The sequence below is a fragment of the Thermobia domestica genome, chromosome 14, assembly GCF_964235325.1.
Source record: "Thermobia domestica chromosome 14, izTheDome1.hap1.1, whole genome shotgun sequence".
NCBI classification, from domain to species: Eukaryota; Metazoa; Arthropoda; class Insecta; order Zygentoma; family Lepismatidae; genus Thermobia; species Thermobia domestica.
Window position 1 is genome coordinate 174,392,361 of NC_137467.1, and position 20,204 is coordinate 174,412,564.

The window sequence follows — 20,204 nt, forward strand, 5'->3', positions numbered from 1 at the left end:
AAATTTCATCATTCTAATCCTGCCGGAAGTGCCTAAACATTTTGACGTGTAGAAGATGTCCCATATAAATAACATGGGAAAGATTTTTCAGTTCTCCATAATAACACACCACAGTTGGAATTTTTTTACTTTTACTTATTTACTTAGTTAACGCTAACGAAAACGTACAAGCCTACCAAATTTCAAGTTTTTATTCCAATTCCTAGTACCTAAAACATGCGATTATAGGTAAAAAACATTTAAATAACATGGGGAAATTCTTCGTCCCTCCTTTAGACCCCCTAAAAATTAAAAATATTCACTTTTGGCAATTATCCTGTCGGTTAGTCTCGGAAAGCTAGAATCATGCCAAATTTCAACTTTTCACGCCAACCGGCAGTACCCCTTTAATTTATGTCAGCTCATGTAGTTCTATATATAGTTAAGATATACAAAATACTGGCAGAATACCAGTTCTTCGCACGGGAAGAATGCGTTTCATTTTGAACATAGAAACCTGAATTTGGATTTATCCGGCATCGGAAATGTCGACTCCGAAAACTATTTATTCGACACTAATATCCGTCACTTTCGATCATCTTTATATATATATATATATATATATATATATATATATATCCCCCTTCCTCCTCTCCTAAATTGTAGGACTGAATTTAGATTTAACTGGAATCGAAAGTCTCACTGTTCATTTCAGCGACCCCGAAAATTATGGATTCGACACTAATATCTGTCATTTTTGTTCAATAACGTCCCCCTCCCTCAAGTTATGGGTTGAATTTGGATTTAAACTGCATCGGAAGTGGCACTGTTCATCTCAGAGACTCCGAGAACTATAGATTCGAAACTAATATCGGTCATTTTCGACCATTTTATGTATCTCTTCCCTTCCCCCTCCCCCCCCCCGCCAAGTTGCACCGTCAAAGTGAAGTGATAAAAAACATGCCAAGCTCGATCATCATCTATGTTGAAAATTTGATTGAGATCGGTCGGGTAGTTCACGAATTATTAAGTCAGAAACATGGTCACTTTCATTTTTTTTACATAAATTTCAGAGATATAAAATGTATTATTGTGGCGAGTATTTAGGTAAGGTGCGCCTTAATAATTGTACTTTTTTGAATGTGATATGAGACCTTTCATCTTCGTTATAACAGCACTACTACAAGTTATTAAATGATATTCTATATTTTAAAAAGAAGATTTTGATTTCCTGCTTGCACTGGAGTTGAAGCTTTTCAATATGTGACCACCTTTCTTCGTAAGATGGAATAAGAATGCATACTACGAGAAAAAAACAGACGTTTATCTATTCGAAATATTTAGCTGATATAAAGATTTAGTGGTAGTTACAGGAATTTTCTGCCGTTTTTCCGCAGGTCGGTAAATTAGAATGTGAGTATCTATAACAAGTAACACTTCCGAAGTGTAACACTGCGATTTTGATAAAATTTGGCAGGTAGGTACTACACATAAAATAATCGAAAACGTGTTTTTTTATTTTCTGCGGAAAAACGGTTTTAGGGGGCAAAAACCCCAGCCAACATTTTGAAAATTGACACCTGAAACGCAAGAACAACTGAACCGAAGTGAATGAAATTGTGTAGTATCTATCTGCCAAATTTTACCAAAATCGGAGTGTTACACTTCGGAAGTGTTACTTCTAAGTATATGTTCCTTACGATCTATACGCAACTATATTAACCTAGTTTACACTGCAGTAGATCAGTATACACTCATACTTACATTTCTGGCTGTTTCTTCTGTTGCTTTTCAGGAGCAGCTGTCTCGGATTCTGAATCAACCGATTTCGCTTGACCACCTTGCTCAGAGCGGCGTCTTTTCCGGATTACTTTTCTGCCTACAAAATAATGCAATTTAATTAACCAGCCGTTTAATTAACACGTCCATAAGTTCTACTGCTTTCTACGCTGTCAAAGCTCTACACTACAACCTCGATTTCAGTGGCGTAAGGCATAAGACCAACCATACATTAAACTAAGGTGAAATTTAGAAGAAAATAACTGCTGTTATAAAAAATTTGATTGTGGCTTTTTCTTTTTTTTTTAACAGATTGTTTCTTCTTCAAATCATACACATTTATTCCAGTTATTTTACGGAAAATTACAGTATTTCAGAGTTTATTATTAAATTTACGCTAAAAATGTTTAATAATAATAATAATAATAATAATAATAATTTAATGACTCACCTGTAACGTTCCTTCAATGCATGCTTTTTCAGTAAGGAACATTAGAAGCATTACAGTTAGCACGAAACATTACAGGTGAGTCATTATATTATTATTACTGCAAATATGACAGTTAATGAATAATTAAAATTTCCGAATTTTGTAACATTTAAAATGCTTACGAACCCTTTTAAGATGTGTTTTAACTACTGTGCTTATAATTTCGGCGACTTTTTTTCTGTCATTTATATATATATATATATATATATATATATATATATATAGAGAGAGAGAGAGAGAGAGAGAGAGGTTGTTCTAAAAATGGCACCCACAGATTACAGAACACCAGTCTCAGGGTTGGCAAAAACCATGGTTTTTATTGAAAAAAACAAAAAAAAAAAAAAATTTGGTTTAAACGTTTTTTTTTTTTTTTTGTTTAAATAATTTGCTCTATGTTTTTATATTACATATGGACAGAAATAAGTTTGTTTCACTTTGTGTTATTATGCAACAACAGGGTTATGCTGGAAGGGGTCACATAAGTTTAAAGGGAATTCAAACCGCTTTTCGGCTTACATCCAAGAGAAATTGTCCATTTGAACACGAAACCGGGACTAATTGGTCACAAATGCGATGAGTCTGCCGACTCATTCACGAAGGACTCCTGATAAAAAATAAGTTGTACTGATCTTTACATAGGCCTATTTGTTAATATAATTGTCAAGAGTCATTTCAGAAAGACAAAAAGATAAACAGTTACACAAGTAAAAGCATTATACCAGAATTATATATAAATCAGGAAACTCCCGCCTTAGCCATTGGGAAAATCCTGTTATTACTTTAAATGTATTTGCATGTAAAATTTTAAAGCCAACGTATTATAATCAGTACGCTAGAACTGAGGTATTAAATTACGAATTTAGTATGTAGATATAATTCAATAAAATTAAAACAAAGACCAATCAAGCTAATGTTGGCTACGTAGGCAGCTGATATATTTTGCCAATTTCTATCAATATAGTTAAGCAACTTTGGCTTCGTTATAATACAACGGGCATTCAGGCAGGCAGAAATATACAATTTGGTTTCGTTTCGTATGTTTAGGCTTAACACCCTTATGTAATACCGAGATTATCAAGAAGACTTTCGCTTAAGGTGACATGCGAACCGCTACTTGGTTTACACTTGAAAGAAGGGTTGTAGTTCGATCGAGACTTGGACACGGGATGCCTTGATTAAAAGGTGAAAAGGAGATAAAACTAATGGAGATGGTTTGATATGTGGAAACATCTCTACGAAGTTCACACAGTTTAAAGCGTTTTTCTTTCTTTTTGTTTTCTCTTTTTCTTTTTTTTTTTTAAAGTTTAAACCAGTTGGTTCTTTTGAAAAAAAAAAAAAAAAGCTGGTTTAAACCAAGGTTTAAAACAGGGTGGATTGATTTAAATCAGTCTGATTTAAATCACGATTTAAATCACTTGATTTTTTAAATAAAAATCGCTGATTTAAATCAAATTCCGAAATAATTTAAAGTGAAAATAAGTAAAGTCCCGTTTCTGTTCTGTTATTTCGATTATGGAAGATGATATTTATAACACAATGAGACTCAAATGTACATAGTATGAAAACAAGTGTCATGCAGAGGATGATTAAGGAAAATCCCGTTAAATCGTTAACTATTCCAACGGGGAAATCACCATCGAAATTTAAGACGAAGATTCTTTTGTGTGCGCGTCTATATACTTGTTCCCAGATAATAGGACATATTTAGAAGTGTCCTATCCCCTCTCCGAATTTTTTTAAGATTTTATAACTTTAGGCAAAATTTATGTATTTTGTGCCGCAAGCTAGTTACAATTTCCTTAAAAATATGCCCGTGCCAAATATCAGTAACTTTTGTGGAAAAAAAAGTATCACTTTGATAAACGTTGCTCTACTTTTTCCTTAACGCTTAACCTTTTAAATTATATCACCTATTTTTAGGTGATAGGATAAAATCTTCATTATTCGATTAAAAAAGTACCAATAAAGCTTTTTACTTCGTTTTCTTTAGGACTGAAGGCATCGTAGAGCACGTTACATATGCTTTCACGCCTCTCTGCGTCGAGACATAGGATGGGATGGCATCATAAATTTAAAAAAAAGGTATTTTTTTGTTGTGTCTATTTTTATTATTTTTTGGCGGGCCTACATTTTGCATTCAGAAGACTGAAATTCTGCACACTCGTCCAGTGCACCCTTAATATTTTTCAGATGATTTCAGATCCCTGCGTGAAAACAGGGGGTCCAAAGGGGCAAAAGTTTAAAAGAAAAATGGATATTTTTAACAAAAAATGCTTTCTTCAAGATTTTCCCGCCTAAGATGGAGACATATGAATGGTACCATCTGAAAGGCTGTTCTATTCTGAAGAGAATGAGTTACGAACCATGATCTTAGGATAAATAGGGATGTCTCAGGAAACTGTTACCTGAGATCCTGTTTTATACGGGAATCTGGGGTATTTGGGGATAGTATTTTTCGCGGGCTTACTTTTGCATCTAGAAGTTTGAAATTTGGGCACTTATTCCCTGCACCCCTTAGTATTTTTCAGATTTGTTTCAGATCTTTGTCTTTAAACAGAGGCGGTACAGAGGGGTAAAAAGTAAAAAAAGGGGATATTTCTTAACAGAAAATCCCTTTTTTCGTGATTTTCCTGCCCCATATAGCCTACACCAGTGTTTCTCAAAGTGTGGGTCGCGGGCCGTGCTTTTGTGGGTCGCGAGAAATTAAGTATGGAAATTTTATTTTGATGCATAAACATATGTTATAAAGTAAGTACCATTCAGGAAATGAAAATTCGAAGCGTTTGTTAATGAGGTGAAGAGTAAGTGATTGCTCAGAGCCCTGCCTTGTTGTACATATGGGAAAGAAAATATTTGACAGTTGACAAATTTTCTTTTGTCAATAACTCTGGAACAAATGAATTAATTTAGATCCTTAGATTAGTTATAACTTGCCAAAAGAGGTACTCTAATAGGCTTTTTTTGTTTAGTTATTAGGAAAAAAATTGTCAACGGAAAAATACTTTCTTTCTTGATTGTACAATCAGTAGAGATGTTGGATTAGGATGGGAAGAGAATGGGTGAGTCAAAATCTGTCACGGGGTAGGCCATTGCGTTGGGAATATTGTTAGCTCTGAGTTACTTTTATATGGAAAAATTAGAAATATGACTTTCAAAATTTAATCTTTTTGGAATGCACCACGATGTGTATTTGAATAAAAGTAGCTGGGACACAAAATAGTTTTAATATTTAATATGGGTCGCGGTCACAACAAGTTTGAGAACCAATGGCCTACTCGATGGAGATATTTGAATGGTACCGTTTGAAACTCTGTTTTATTCTGAAGAGAATAATGTACAAATCATGATTCTAGGATAAATAGGGATGTCGGGGGAAATTTTTATGTCACATCCGGGTCACCTGGGGCATTGTGGGGATGTTCTTAGCTCATTGTTAAATATTTTTCCCGCCCTTACTATTCAAGATAGAAGCTTGAAATTTTGTACACACATTTAGTACACTCTTAGTATTTCCCAGTTGATTTTTGAGATCTGTGCGTTAACACAGGGGACTCCAGAGGGGATCAAAATTTGAAAAAAAAAAATCAGGAAAAATCCCGACTTCTCTCAAAATTTTCCGCTTCAGAGACATGATAGGGAAAATGTGAATGTTACCGTTTTAAAAGCTGTTCTATTCTGAAGATAATGAGGTATGAACCATGATCCTAGGGTAAATAGGGATGATGCTTGACTAAAAGTCTATAATTTACAAAAAAAGCCATAATTTAAGTGTTAAGGAACATTGTTTGGGATTGATATAGGCTAACGATTGGGGACTAATTCAAAATTCAACCCCAATACTTTCACTTAAATGGCATAATTGGCATTTAATACTAATTTGTAATGCTTTTTCTTCAGTTTGCGACTTGTATTATACGAGGAGAAAAATTTGATTTAAATCAAAAAAATCGATTTAAATCAAAAAATCCTCAAAAATGATTTGTTTTTAAAAAAAAATCATGATTTTTTCCACCCTGGTTTAAAACATGGTTTAAACCAGCCAACCCGGACTAGTCTACAAGTCAAAATAAAGCGAAAAATATATATAATTTTATACCTTTAAGGTCCACGTTTGGAGACACGAATTGCAATATGTGGCAACGTCGCACATAAAGAACCATAGAGTTGATCTAATAATCCATCAAATAGTTGCATCGATTGTTTCCAGATGGCAGTTAAAGTGACAGACGTTCACATTAGCATCACTTATTAGCATAACAATCTATTTAACTCCATAACGGATTTGTAGAGCACTGCTAATGGTTCGAAGTTAATCTACGACGTTGCAACATAGTGAAATTTCTTATTCCCACAGCGACTGAAGGAGGTCTCGGAGGATATATTATAAAGCATTTTCACTTTATTTTGACCTATAGAATACCGTTTCGATATTCGTGGGCACCATTTTTAGAATATATATATATATATATATATAGAGAGAGAGAGAGAGAGAGAGAGAGAGAGAGCATAAGGCTTCGATTATTCGTGAGCGGATGGTCCGCTGTACGGATTATTAGGGAGTGCCGCGAAAAAAACCCTGCTTCAATATTGATACAGTGCTCTATTACTTCTCATGAGTAATCGCTGCGGACTGACACTTCGCGTACAAATAAGTACTGTATGTTCTAAAACATAAAAATAAATTGCTTTGTAAAAATCGAAATTTCCAGCAATAGCCCACGTTTCGAAGTGCAACTCTACTCTTTTCAAGCAGAAGCCGATTGTTGTAAGGTATGGAAAACGGGAATTGGGAAGAGTGATTTGGGTGGTAGTAAATTACATTCATTGTTCACAGCGGAGTGAGAGTCTGCAGGCGACTGCTGGAGGGTTACTTGCGATCCTTAAAAAAAAACTGGAAAAATACAATAGGCCGTACAGTGAGAAGGTAGAAAATTACTCTTAGATTTATTGTGCATCATAATCTTACAGGCCTTCTCGGAGGCTCTTGCTCTTTTGTTTTGATAATGAATTTTATTCTCTGATTACTGACCTTGACGACTCGAACAGTTTTTATGCTCATATATACAGGGTGTTTCAGATAAAACGTCCAGTGCTTATAAATCCGAAACGGCTGAGAATAAAAAGATGAAACAAAAACTGAGATAGGAAAATGTCATAGGACGCATGAAATGGTGTTGTCGTGCAGACCCACAGGGCCCTCCTTCAAGGGGACCCAGGGGCCAACTTCAAATTTTCAAATGGGAACATGTATTGAATCATACCTCATTCAATAGTCCTTGAAATACGAAACAACTTTTGTAGGAAACAAATTTCGATTTAGGGCACCGTTTTCAAAATGGCCGCAAAAAGTCCTGTATCAGTTTGAAGTAGGCACCTAGGCCCCCTTCACTGAGTTTCCTGAGGGTCACCACAACACCACCACTTGATATGCTTTATCATCGTTTCTATCTTAGTTTTTGTTTCATCTCTCTATTATCAGCCGTTTCTGATTTAGGCCTATAAGCACTGGATGTTTTATCTGATACAGAACCCACTTTTTGCGGCCATTTTGAAAACGGTGCCCCAAATCGAAAATGGTTTCCTACAAAAGTTGTTTCGTTTTTCAAGTACTATTGAATGAAGTATGATTCAATACGTGTTCCTATTTGAAAATTTGAAGTTGGCCCCTAGGCCCCCTTGAAGGAGGGCCCTGGGAGTCACCACAACACCATGTGATGCGCCCTACGACATTTTCCTATCTCAGTTTTTGTTTCATCTTTTTATTCTCAGCCGTTTCGGATTTATAAGCACTGGACGTTTTATCTGAAACACCCTATATATATTGTATTTACACCTGTTTTTTTTTTTTTTTTTTTTTTTTTTTTTTTTTTTTTTTTCCTGTTATCCTTGCAACCCAATTCGGCGCATAATCATGGTTTTACTGTATATATGGGATGTATCCCAAGTCTGGGACCATAGGCTAACTCCGTTATGAGTGAAGGAAGGAGAAAATATATATAGAGAAAAGCTATTGGAAGTAGACGGTTTACAATCAAAAATGGTGGAATTTTTTCAATCGCACCAGCCGTTGGGGCTTCATACTTGTAAAATGCCCTGTGAAAAAACAACGTTTCTAGCTCAGCAAGTTGTTCGAACGGAACGTAAGGGTACGTAAAATGACACGGGGAACGTGCACATTGTTATGTGCGGGAACTAAAGCCCCTCGAATTCGTTCGTTTCCCAACAACCCTGTATTATTTGTATGGTGGGGGTCCATGGAAATAGACTGTTGAATTGGAAATGTTGCTTTTTTTATTTAATATAGGGCGAATTACCAATGTGAAGCCCAAACAGCTGGTGCAATTAAAAAAAATCCACTATTTTGCACTGAAGCCAACTATTTCCAACAACGTTTTTCTTTTTCTACTTTTTTGTACCCTTACTCATAACAGAGATAGCCTATAACCCCGGACTTTTGTTACACCCTGTATAAATACACTTATCTTACCAATACTCGAACTTACTTGGACTTCTAGGAGTAGAGGTGCGAGGCGTAGCAGTGTCTTTATCATCAGAACCTATGACGCTGCAGCTCAAACTTGAAAGTCCTGAAAGAGTAAAAGAAAACATGTTTAATTTGTATTTCACCGTAAGAACAAGATAAGACCAAACTATATATACCATAATTTGTACATTATGATAATTTGTCACTTGCCTTTCTGCCGCGGCAATTTGAAAGCTGAGAATGAACAAACCCTTTTGCTCCTCCATTGTAATCTTCTAAAGAACTTAAATGTTGACTACAAGCAGGGAATTCGTGTTATTATTCAGTTCAAAATCTTTTGTCGTCGCGAATTCTGTCTAGGAATTTGAATCTTAAAGTATAATTATGCCTGTTCTGCTGTATGGTTGCTTTCCCAGAGGAAAGAACGTAGACAAAGTATTTGAGAACAAGATCCTGAGACGAATATTCTGGCCCAAGTGGAAACTTCATAATAAGGAACTACATACTTTATACCGTTTACCAAATATTGTTAGCGTTACGAAATATAGGAGGCTCAGTTGGGCAGGTCATGTAGCCAGGATGGAAAGAAGTAGGAACGTTTTCAAAGTTTTAACTGGAAGTCCAATCGGAAAACTACCATTAGGGAGACCTAGGCGCAGATGGGACGACAATATTAAGCTGGATCTACCAGAAATAAGAATACGAAGTAGAAACTGGATCCAGTTGGTTAAGTACAAAAGTGAATGAAGAGCTTTTGTGAACGCGGCATTGAACCTCCGGGTTCCATGGGCCATAGAGTTAATTAGCTGTAATATTCTTTCCGTTAAACAGAAAACTTAATTTGATTTCAGTTTAGCGTCCCTTTTAGCAGCGAGGCTATATAAGACGTGAATCTATAGCTTAACGTAGGATCCGAACCACATGAGCTCTCGCCCGGAATCGAAAGGAGACGCTGATGATGAGAAATGAAGGAAATGGTGGAATGAACATGGGAGGAAAAGGAAGAATTCCGAGGAAACCCACGCACACGGTGATCGTCCACCACAAAGTTCAATTGGCGCGAGCTGGGATTGGACCAAGGATCCCTGCACCAGAGGTGCTCTACCACTGAGCCACCGTGACCCTATTATTTACTGATGGGCGCTATCCTATTTACTGATGGATATTATGAAATACATACCAAAGAATTATAAATAAATCTTAACTATTATACTATCCAGAAGTCACATACAACTACCAATTAACATATTTCGAATGCAACTGTATATTTATTAAGGCGAACGCAAAAATTGAAAACACACAGGTGATAGTTACATTAAACCATTAAATGGAGACACAAACATACGTACAAGTTGTATATACAGAAATCAACAGCAACTGTACACTCATGTCCAAAATGATTGTCGCATATCTACAACTTTCTTCTTGTAAGAATATAAGTTGATAATGATTTTGCAGGGCTTTTTTAATACTAATACTATGTGTATAATCGGGAAATGTATATTTGTGGTAAATTTCATGGGAAATGAATTATAAATACGAAAATTAAAGTGAGTAAAACAAAATGTTGCTAAGTGGACAACAAAGTTTCACTCTCTTATTTATTGCTCTTTTGACATGAAATTTGTCACATACATGTCTTTGCCGATTATACATATATTAACATTATAAGAAATACCGCGCGAATTCGTTACTAAATTATATTCCTACAACATATTTATAGACATGCGACAATAATTTTGGACATGAGTGTACATGTTAAAATCCACAGCTGTGCACATGGGAACCTTTGTAAATCCTCTGGACGATGAGGAATTTTCCATTAAGTATTTCCAATAGGACAAAGCAACAGCCCACACAACAGACGCCAGCATGGTCATACTTCAGTTTTTTCTTTTTTTTCGGAAGATCATAATAACTACAACCACTATCATATTATCAAATGAACTTATTCGCTTCGACTCCTGACGTTACCGTCACTCGCAAAACTATATAGGCCTATATTTAACCTATCAAAGGTAATTTGTATTTGAATCAAATACAAAAAAATCAGTATTTGATTTATGAAGAATTTACGTTGCGACATGGTTCTTTACTTTAATACACGGAAACATTGTTTTAAATAATTAGCTGTTTGAAACGATACAGAAATAACGATAAGTTTATTAACTTAAGAAATGACTCGAAAAACATTTATCTCAGATATGCAGAACTATTTGTCTTGAAATATCAATAAAGTTAAATTTTATTACGGAGGGTGCCAGGAAAGCATGCCATGGAGGCCGTTTTAGACAAGGCTGGTCTATGCACACAAACCACGATATAAACCACAGATACCCTGAACGTAAACATTAACACAACAATTTAGGCAATGACAACAGAGTACTTGAAAAGGTGTTCCAAAATATGATGCGTCGGATTCAATGTTGTCTGGATGTTACCTGTAGAAACTTCCAGCACGTCTTATGGCGTAATCACATCTTTAAAAAATGGGGTAAATCAGCGTCAAGTTTCGCTCTAGTATTTTAATTCATGTCAACATTATTAAAGAAAAGCTGGTCCTTACGGAAGTGATAAAAAGTTCATGTGGACCAGACATAACCGTACTACCAAGCCTTCAGGCGAGAGAGAGAGCCATTTGTACGTTGTTGCATCTTGAAGAGATCGTATACATTAAGAATAGACTTATTTGTACTTCTATAATCATGAATGATACTGCAATTAGTCTTATCGATTGTCAGGATAGTTGCTTACAGAAATGGATATATTTGTATAAAGCTAAAGGAAAAATATGTTTCTGATAGCTTGATATTTCAGCTTCGTACTGTAAAAGTTGGATGATTGTAGCAGTGAACAGAATACCACAGTAATTTTTGCCGGGAAGTTATTTTGTTTCCCCTAGAGCGACTGTTGTATCTAGAGACAATATTAAACCTAATGATAATCGTTTGTTGTCAACAGGTAATTTATTTCTTATAAAACAAACGAATATATATATATATATATATATCAGAGGGATTAGGTAAGTTCCCGGCCTAACACAGTAAATGAATTCATATTTCAAAATACTTACAGTACGTTATGTAACTATAGTTTAGAGAATGTTCTGCAAAATTTTTTAATTGTATTTCAAATACTTCTCTTTTGTTGCAGGTTTGATGTGACCATGGCGGAGCACATTATGACTTTTACCGAATGTGAGAAGAGAGTAGTCATCAACTACCCCTTCTCAAAGAATATGGGAGCGAAGGGAACTTTTAATGAATTGACACAGACAATGGCCAATGACTATCCTTTTTATATAGCACAGTGAAATCATTTGTAGCAGAGTTCAGGAGGGGCAAGCAGCAGCTTCGAAGATGAGAGGTGTCGAACACCCAAAACAGTAGTGACTGTAGAAGCTGTGGATCGTGTGCACGACATGATCCTTGCAGAGAGGCGAACTGATCTGTCACGTATTGCAGAGACCGTAGGGATCAGTGTAGAGCTGTGCATTACATCGTAAATGAAGAACTTGGCATGAAAAAATTGTCGTAATCAGAAGCGGAGAAGACGGGACAGTGTTGCGCCGTTTTTCAGTGAGTGTTTCAAACTTTATTAAACAAATTGTTACTCTTGATGAAACGCAATTATATGTGTATAATCCCGAGACCAAAACTCAGTCTATGAAGTGGTGCCATAGTGGACACAAAGGCCAAACAAATGTCGAAGAGAAAAATCCGCTGGGAAAGTGATGGGGGTGTTGGTGTTATTTTTTTGGGGGATTGTGAGGCTGTAATACTGAGCAAATATCTGGAAAAAGGTACTACATTGAATGCTGAAAGATATCTGAACCTGCTGGAAAAATTGGATACCGCATTAAAGAAAAACAAGCTAGGAAAACTGTCCAAACGCATAGCCTTTCTGCAAGACAATGCTCCTTGCCACAGAACAGCCATCGCAATGTAAATTGTGTAAACTGAAGTTCGATATCATTGACCATCCCTCCTATTCTCCAGATCTGGTTCCCTCAGACTATTATCTTTTCCCAAAACTTAAGATGCTGTAACGATTTACATGTTTATACAGAATTTTGAGGAAAGCAAAAAAGCAAAACTTCGATCAGCCGTTAACTAGTTACTAGTAGCGCCATTAGCGACGACCGTCTACTATTTGGTTCGTGTAGTTTAGTACGAATGGCCAACGCCATAATAGTTCGGTATTGTCAACTCGGAACACTGGAAAAAGCTGTTACCTTATTATTACAACTGATTGTAATCGGGTTACAACTTACGATTTGACGTATTCAATTACATAGTTCATGGAAGTGGAAAGTCAAATATATATGGAAAAAGTTATGTGTATATTTGTTATTTTGTATCGAGGCAGTATTTAATATATATAATACAACGATTCAATGGTGATCATATTTATTGTAAAAATTGAGAAAGTTAGTTTAAAAGGAAAACGTGCTTTTGTAAGTTGAATAGTAGTGTGTTTTGTATGTGGATTAATTCGTGCATAGCTGGTAGTAAAACTTTCTTTGAAACGCATTCTACTTTTGGTAAGTTGAGAGTTTATATTGTCTATTTAGCAATTATAATATTAAAGGCATATTTTGAAGAATTTAACTCTTATATTTAAAAGTGAAATGAAATGAAATTTTAAGTGGGAGGAAACGGGAGAACTCCGAGAAAACCTACGAGCACGGTGTTTGTCCTCCACAAAGTCCACACGGCGCGAGCTGGGATCGAACCAGGGTCCCCAAGCACCGGAGGTAAACGCTCTACCACTGAGCCACCGCGTCATTGACAATTTGACAAACTGGAATACAACTTCCTTACTATACGAATAATATCAACTTACTTTCGTAACATAATGCAGACAATACAATGATAAATTTTCATTAAAATCCATCGAAATACCAGTTTCTACGTTTTATGTATTTAAAATCAATTACTGTGTTTCACATGGCGAGCAACTTAATTAGTAAAAAATAAATAAATTTACCTTTGATTTTCAAAGCAGAGGCCGTTTTCAACATTCCCGCTAAATTATCTTGTGAAACTTGAACTTCTCCAATATAGATGAATTCCAATATGGCTTCCATTTCCTCGTATTTCACATCTCTCATGAATATTATCGGATGGGGAGTTGGACTATCTTCCAAAATGGACTTAAAGTACGAACTGGAAAATAAAAATATAAATTTTTTTAAAATACTTTTTTAGAAAGTTCTTCATAACGGACAAGAATTGTTCTAATCTCATACGTTTTTAACATAGAAAACACTTCCTGAAATTTCATAATTAATCTTCAATTGATCCCTTTAACTGATCCAGCAGTTACAAGCAAATTCAGATCAAAAACTAGCGTCTGCAGGATTACACGGCAGACATTTTCCCAAGAAAGTCATACACCATCACAACTGGTTATTTCTGTCTACATTTTCAGTATTAATTAATAACATTGCATGTTCTTATTGGATTATTTTTACGTTTAATACAGTTAGTGAGCAAATTAAGGAACATTCACACAAGTATGACTTGAAGATCACACAAACATTATATTTTTCACCAAGAACCACATAAACACATTTCTCATACTTTTATTTCTTTACAGAGAGCTATTTTCCCTTCATTTCTCCAATAATTCGAATACTGAGTACCTAGGTACAGGATTGAGGATTTAGGAATTAGATTTCTGGGCTTTCATCATCTATGGCCATTTATGAGGGATGACGTCCCTCGGCGATCACACTATCCGGGGAAAGGGAAGGAAAGAAGTGGCCTGTGACCTCTAAGTTAGATACTACCCCGGCATTTGCCTGGTGTGAATGAGGAAAATCCAGGAAATCTTCATTCAGGATGGCTGGCATGAAAAAGTTTTTTTTACACTTTTTCGACCGAGTGCCCACACCGGGAATCGAATACTGAGTACAGTATTTTGAGATTAGCTTATATTTACATTTTTAGATAATGCATTTGCTGTATACTGCATACAATTATATGAGCTGTAAGTATTCTAATTTCTGTAATCTCTCTGTAACAAACACTTCTCATTTACAGACAAATACTCACGTCTCATTTGTGTCCGTTATATGGAGTTTTCACTGTATCAATAAAATACAGAAAACCCTATTAAGTCAGGTAGCTGTTAATTTGACCACGCATCAAATGGACATTTTATGTACAATCAACTCTCACAGCTAACTTAGACAAGTCTCACTATATAATACACTATTAATACATACAGTAAACCCTGCAAAGGTAGTTATGTGGTTATGATATACAAAGTACATAATTTAAGATACTATAAACTCAATGATGTTACATTCTATATCACTGTCGTTTATACTTAGATGCCTTTATTCTCTCCACTTCTTGAAATCACTTAAAAGCGACGAATCAGGAAATTTTAGGTATTACGAAACGTGGACAAACAATGCACTTACCTAAGCTGCGTTAAGTAAATCGAGTTTCTGCGATTTCAGACTTATCAAAATATTGAAATATTCTTAATCATAAATTAAGAGGGGCAAAATTATTCATAAAGTTACTTCACACTACAGAAGTAAACATTTTTGAGTCATTTTATATTAGAAATGAAATGAAATCATTGAGTTTTACGTCCCACGGTTATGCCGGTTAGGTTAAAGGAGACGGCGAAGATGAGAAATGAATAAAATGAAGAAAGTGGGAGCAAACGGGAGAACACCGAGAAAACCCACGAGCACGGTGTTTGTCCACCACAAAGTCCATACGGCGCGAGCCGGGATCGAACCAGGGACCCCAAGCACCGGAGGAGAACGCTCTACCACTGAGCCACCGCGCCCCCCACATTCTATATTAGAATTAAACATCAGACATCGAATTTGGATAAAGGGAACCTAGACAGCTTTAGTAAACAAACTGACTTTCACTGACAATAATCTTTAGACAGCATTACTATTCTTTGCCGTTCCTGCTCAGAGGCGTCACATAGGGGAAATAATTGTACGTGGCTGGGATTATGGAAGAAAATGCCATACAAATCTATCTGGGAGGCACTTTTCCACATCCTTTCTCTTCCCCTATCCCAAGCTGAGCCTTATTTAAGTCTCTTCATCCCGGCGAAATTAAAATACCGCTAATTTTACAGTAATTATGTGATATCTTCAAATAGATAAAAGATAATTGAAATATGGAACAAGAGCGCCCTAGACAATATTATTTTGCGTGAGATACCGTTATCACAAGTCACCTAGTGGCTTTCCGTTTTCAGCTGTTTAGAAACGCGAAAATAAAATGCCGATTTTCAAAATGGCTCGAAATCGAAAGCAGATAAGTGAGTCGTGATAACGGTTTCTTATGTAAAATAATATTGTCTAGGGCGCTCTTGTTCCACATTTCGATTATCTTTTATCTATTTGAAGATATCACATAATTACTGTAAAATTAGCGGTATTTTAATTTCGCCGGGATGAAGACTCTCAAGGACTACTATAAACTTTGTCACTTCTTTAAAAAATAAAATCCTGCGGATATATAAAAGAATTTCGGGAAGAATCTATGACACGGACACATACTTCATTTAAAGAAATAACTTCATTACGAAAACAACGAGGTATTACTACAGTTGATAAACTGATTGAAAAACTTTTGAACAAACCTTAATCACGATGATTTACAAGAATAAATATATTAAAATCAATTAACATGAAAACTTTTACCTGCACGCTGACAGAACCACTCGATGAGCCTTAAGAGTTTGTCCTTCCACCGCCAGAGTTACGTCCACGAAGCTTTGGGACGAATACAAATCATTGAAGCCCTTCAAAAGATCTTCTTGGGTTGCCCACCTCATCAAGAAATTTTGCTTCGTCTCAGTTCTGGCTGTAAATACGGAAAAATATAACATCACCTCCAAGTTTAAAATGCAGTATCTTAGGCTAATGCTACATTTCATGACAGAGTTTCTACCTTTTCTGCAAAGAAATAATAATTAATCATTGCACGGCCAATATGACTGGATATTATAATATATATATAGGGTGAGAAAGGGGATATTCTACAAGTACTTTGGAACATTTTCGCTTATATGAACCGGTGGTCACAAATCAATAGTTTGAGTAATTTGAACATGTGTGATTTCCTTGGAATTTGCCAGCTAACGAGAGATGTGTGAGAAAGTTTTACCCTGACTCACTTCCACATATCGTAGAGCGATGAAATTTTACACGTATAATCCTGCATACCTACGAAGGTCAACTTGTAAAGTACAGCTCGTAACTCTGCACCGTTGCTGTGTTATAGGTCCGAACGTGAAGTAAGGTGTAATACTTCAAATCCCATTACTACACCTCACAAAGCAGCGTTGCAACATCACAGAAGTACTTGCCCTAGGAAATGACTGCATGGCTCGAAAGAGGTGGAATGAAGATGGTATGCGGTCAAGGGAGAACGCGAACTATGGCGGACTTCATACCCAAGGTTGTGCATTTATCTGGCCGACATTCGAGCAGTGAACGGGTGCGTTGTTTTCCAGGAGGCGGACACCTTTTGTTAGTAGCCACAGACTCAGGCAACGCATGCAACAATGAGGCATACTATATCCTGGTAATTGTGGTACCCTTTGCCTCGAAAGCAAGCAGTAATACCCCATGCTGATCCCAAATAAAATGATCACCAGTTTGGTCGTTTAGTGTTGAACATGGACTTCCTTTGGTGGTGGTACGTCGCCACGCTGTCACTGGTTTGACTAGGTTTTCCCTAGTTTTCTTCATTCCCACCAGGCGAAGCCGAAATGGTACTTTCCAGTTCCTTCCCAAATCCTAGACCCACCTAAAAGATCGATGTGACCCTGGAGTTGGACGTCCGAACCCTTCCTTGAGTCATTCCCTTGCATAAATAAATAAAATATGCAACGGAACCTCCCTAACCCTTTTTCCTTTCCTTATCTGGGTCAAATATTAGAGAACGCCAAAGCATGTGTTTAATTATTTTAAATGAGAAATCCAAATACCAAATTTCATTAAAACTACTCGCTAACTCATTCACTCACTCACTAACGGAGGTTCAATGTCGCGTTCACAAATCCTCTCTACTGACTTCTATCTTTAGCCAACTGGATCCAATCCTAATGGTCTTTTTTTCCGATTGGCCTTCCAGTCAAGACTTTGAAAGCGTTTCTACTTTCTTCCACCCTAGCTACACGACCTGCCCAAGAGCAAAATAATACGTTTGTTACAGTTACGTCATTTATGTAGTTTAGCTTAATCAGACTGGATAGTGTCTGATGAAGCCAAAGTAGATAGTTGATGAAAATGTAATGAAATGAAACGAGGAAGTTTCACGTTCCACGATTATGCCGGCTAGGCTAAAGAAGACGGTGATGAGAAATGAATGAAATGGTGAAATTAAGAAAGTGGGAGAACCCCGAGAAAACCCACGCACATGATGTTTGTCCACCACAAAGCTCACTGGGATCGAACCAAGAAATCTCATGCACCAGAGGTGAACTCTCTGCCACTGAGCCACCGCGGTCCCTTAGCGAAATTGTTATACGTTATTAATAAAAATTCTTTGTTACCCCTCAGTGATCGATTTTAATTAAATATAAGTTGATAAGAAGCGAAGATGATAAATACGGATAATATTACAAATATTTCATGTTTGAATTGCAACCCTCATTTCACCGCTTCCACACAGAATTTCAAACTCCTTTTACTTCCCTTCTAGATCAAATATCAAAAAAAATTCTGAAACACGACTTTCATTATCTATATATTAGAATAATGCCAGGTTTATATGTTTGTGGTCAAGAAAAGTTTATATGCTTGTGGCCAGTTCCCTTGACAACAATATTTCGGAAATCACAAACTCTAGAAAGATACCGTTTTCACTGATCGATTGAAAATTTTGTGTAAATTGTTCAGTGTTAATTGAATATTTAAAAGAAAAAAAAAATGGCCGTTATTTCTTTATTATTACATTTTTAGGGGTACACTGTAAGTATAGAAATTTTAAAAAGTAAAGTAACATATACTACGAGTTATATATTCCAACACTATACATGTGTATACGGGGTTAGTATATCTCTCCGGTGTTTGTTTCATGGTCAAATGATAATGAAAAACGAAGGATAATTTTTTCTACAGTCTAAGATGAATCTTTATTGTTTGAAGTGTTTTGACCAATGAACACCATATATCACTGACATTATTGTGTGTGTGTTTGCTTATTACATACTGCATACAAGAAGAAGGAAAACACTGATTATATATGAATTAGAAACTGCAACCGGAAATAGGCTCAAATCTTGCAAACGGTGCGATATTGAAAAAATAATAGAAAAAAATCTCCCCTTTATGAAACCTCTTGCCGATTTTTATCAAGACGTCCTTTACTTTTGTCTGTACATGCCCCTTTACAGATCTTGAGGAATGACAAGAAGATTTATGCTCATATGTGAATGATGCGCTGTGTAGAGAGCGCAGGTTCAGCCTAGTCTTAAAAAGGTTAATACCGAATTACATTTCTCTAACTTTAAGGGATTCGGAAATATGACCATTTTATAATAATGCCTGCTAGTACTTCCACTTTCTCTCTTCGACGGCGAATTCCCAAAAATCCTTCCTTAGTGCTAACTTACGTCACAAATCCTATGTATTGTTCAAATTGCAAGTTCTTTATTAACAAAAAATTGGCTACTTACCAATGAATTCTCCCTTGAAAAATTTAAAGATTTTGACGTTTCGGAACTCTCAGCTGGTTCCTTCCTCAGTGGCAAGGTAAACAGGATTAAAACGGAAAGGAGATAAAAGGAGTAAAACTAGGAATACATACCACTATATAAAAGTAACGTACAAAAAAGATTCTGAGATGAACAGAGCAGAGTGAAAAAAAATGAACTGAATAAAAAAGGAACGCGGTGTCTATGTTAGGCCACTATTGCCAGATCCAAAGTATGCATCAAAGGTAGGTACCCAAGTTCGATCAATGTTGCCAGTATCAAGGTTCAATGCAGGTTTGTATTTATGAATAAAAAACGATTCTTTAATTTCCCGTTGTTTTTTTTTATTATTTTTTATTTTTTTTATTTTGCTGAACCTATTACCTTAACCTGTTTTATATTATGTGAATGTTGTTTTAGATGAAGTGCTAAACCCGACATGCCTTCTTCTTGTGACTTTTTTGATTGTCTAACATGTTCCTTCACACGCGTGTTAATATTACGTTTAGTTTGGCCAATGTATGAGGAATCACAAGTATTCCCCCCAAAAGTTTACAAAAACACCTCACTGGATTTAAAAGCTATTTTGTCGATCCATTAAATAAGGCAGGTATTTACCGCGTCCATTGTGAATGTGATTCCTCATGTGATTGATACTGGCAACATTGATCGAACTTGGGTACCTACCTTTGAAGCATACTTTGGATCTGGCAACAGTGGCCTAACATAGACACCGCGTTCCTTTTTTATTCAGTTCATTCTTTTTTCACTCTGCTCTGT

The 20,204-nt window shown here is 36.0% G+C and overlaps 1 protein-coding gene across 2 annotated transcripts in view; it reads right to left on the bottom strand.

Annotated features, from left to right (window-relative positions):
* LOC145670485 (uncharacterized) overlaps window positions 1–20,204 on the bottom strand; it is a 53,826-nt gene that overhangs the window by 12,130 nt on the left and 21,492 nt on the right. For both annotated transcript variants that reach the window (XM_081739207.1, XM_081739206.1), the window contains exons 3-6: window positions 16,423–16,585; window positions 13,722–13,900; window positions 8,752–8,835; window positions 1,744–1,858 (exon numbers count right to left, since the gene is read on the bottom strand). In XM_081739207.1, the coding sequence (XP_081595333.1) occupies window positions 1,744–1,858; window positions 8,752–8,835; window positions 13,722–13,900; window positions 16,423–16,585 (541 nt within the window). The remainder of the gene's footprint in view (window positions 1–1,743; window positions 1,859–8,751; window positions 8,836–13,721; window positions 13,901–16,422; window positions 16,586–20,204) is intronic.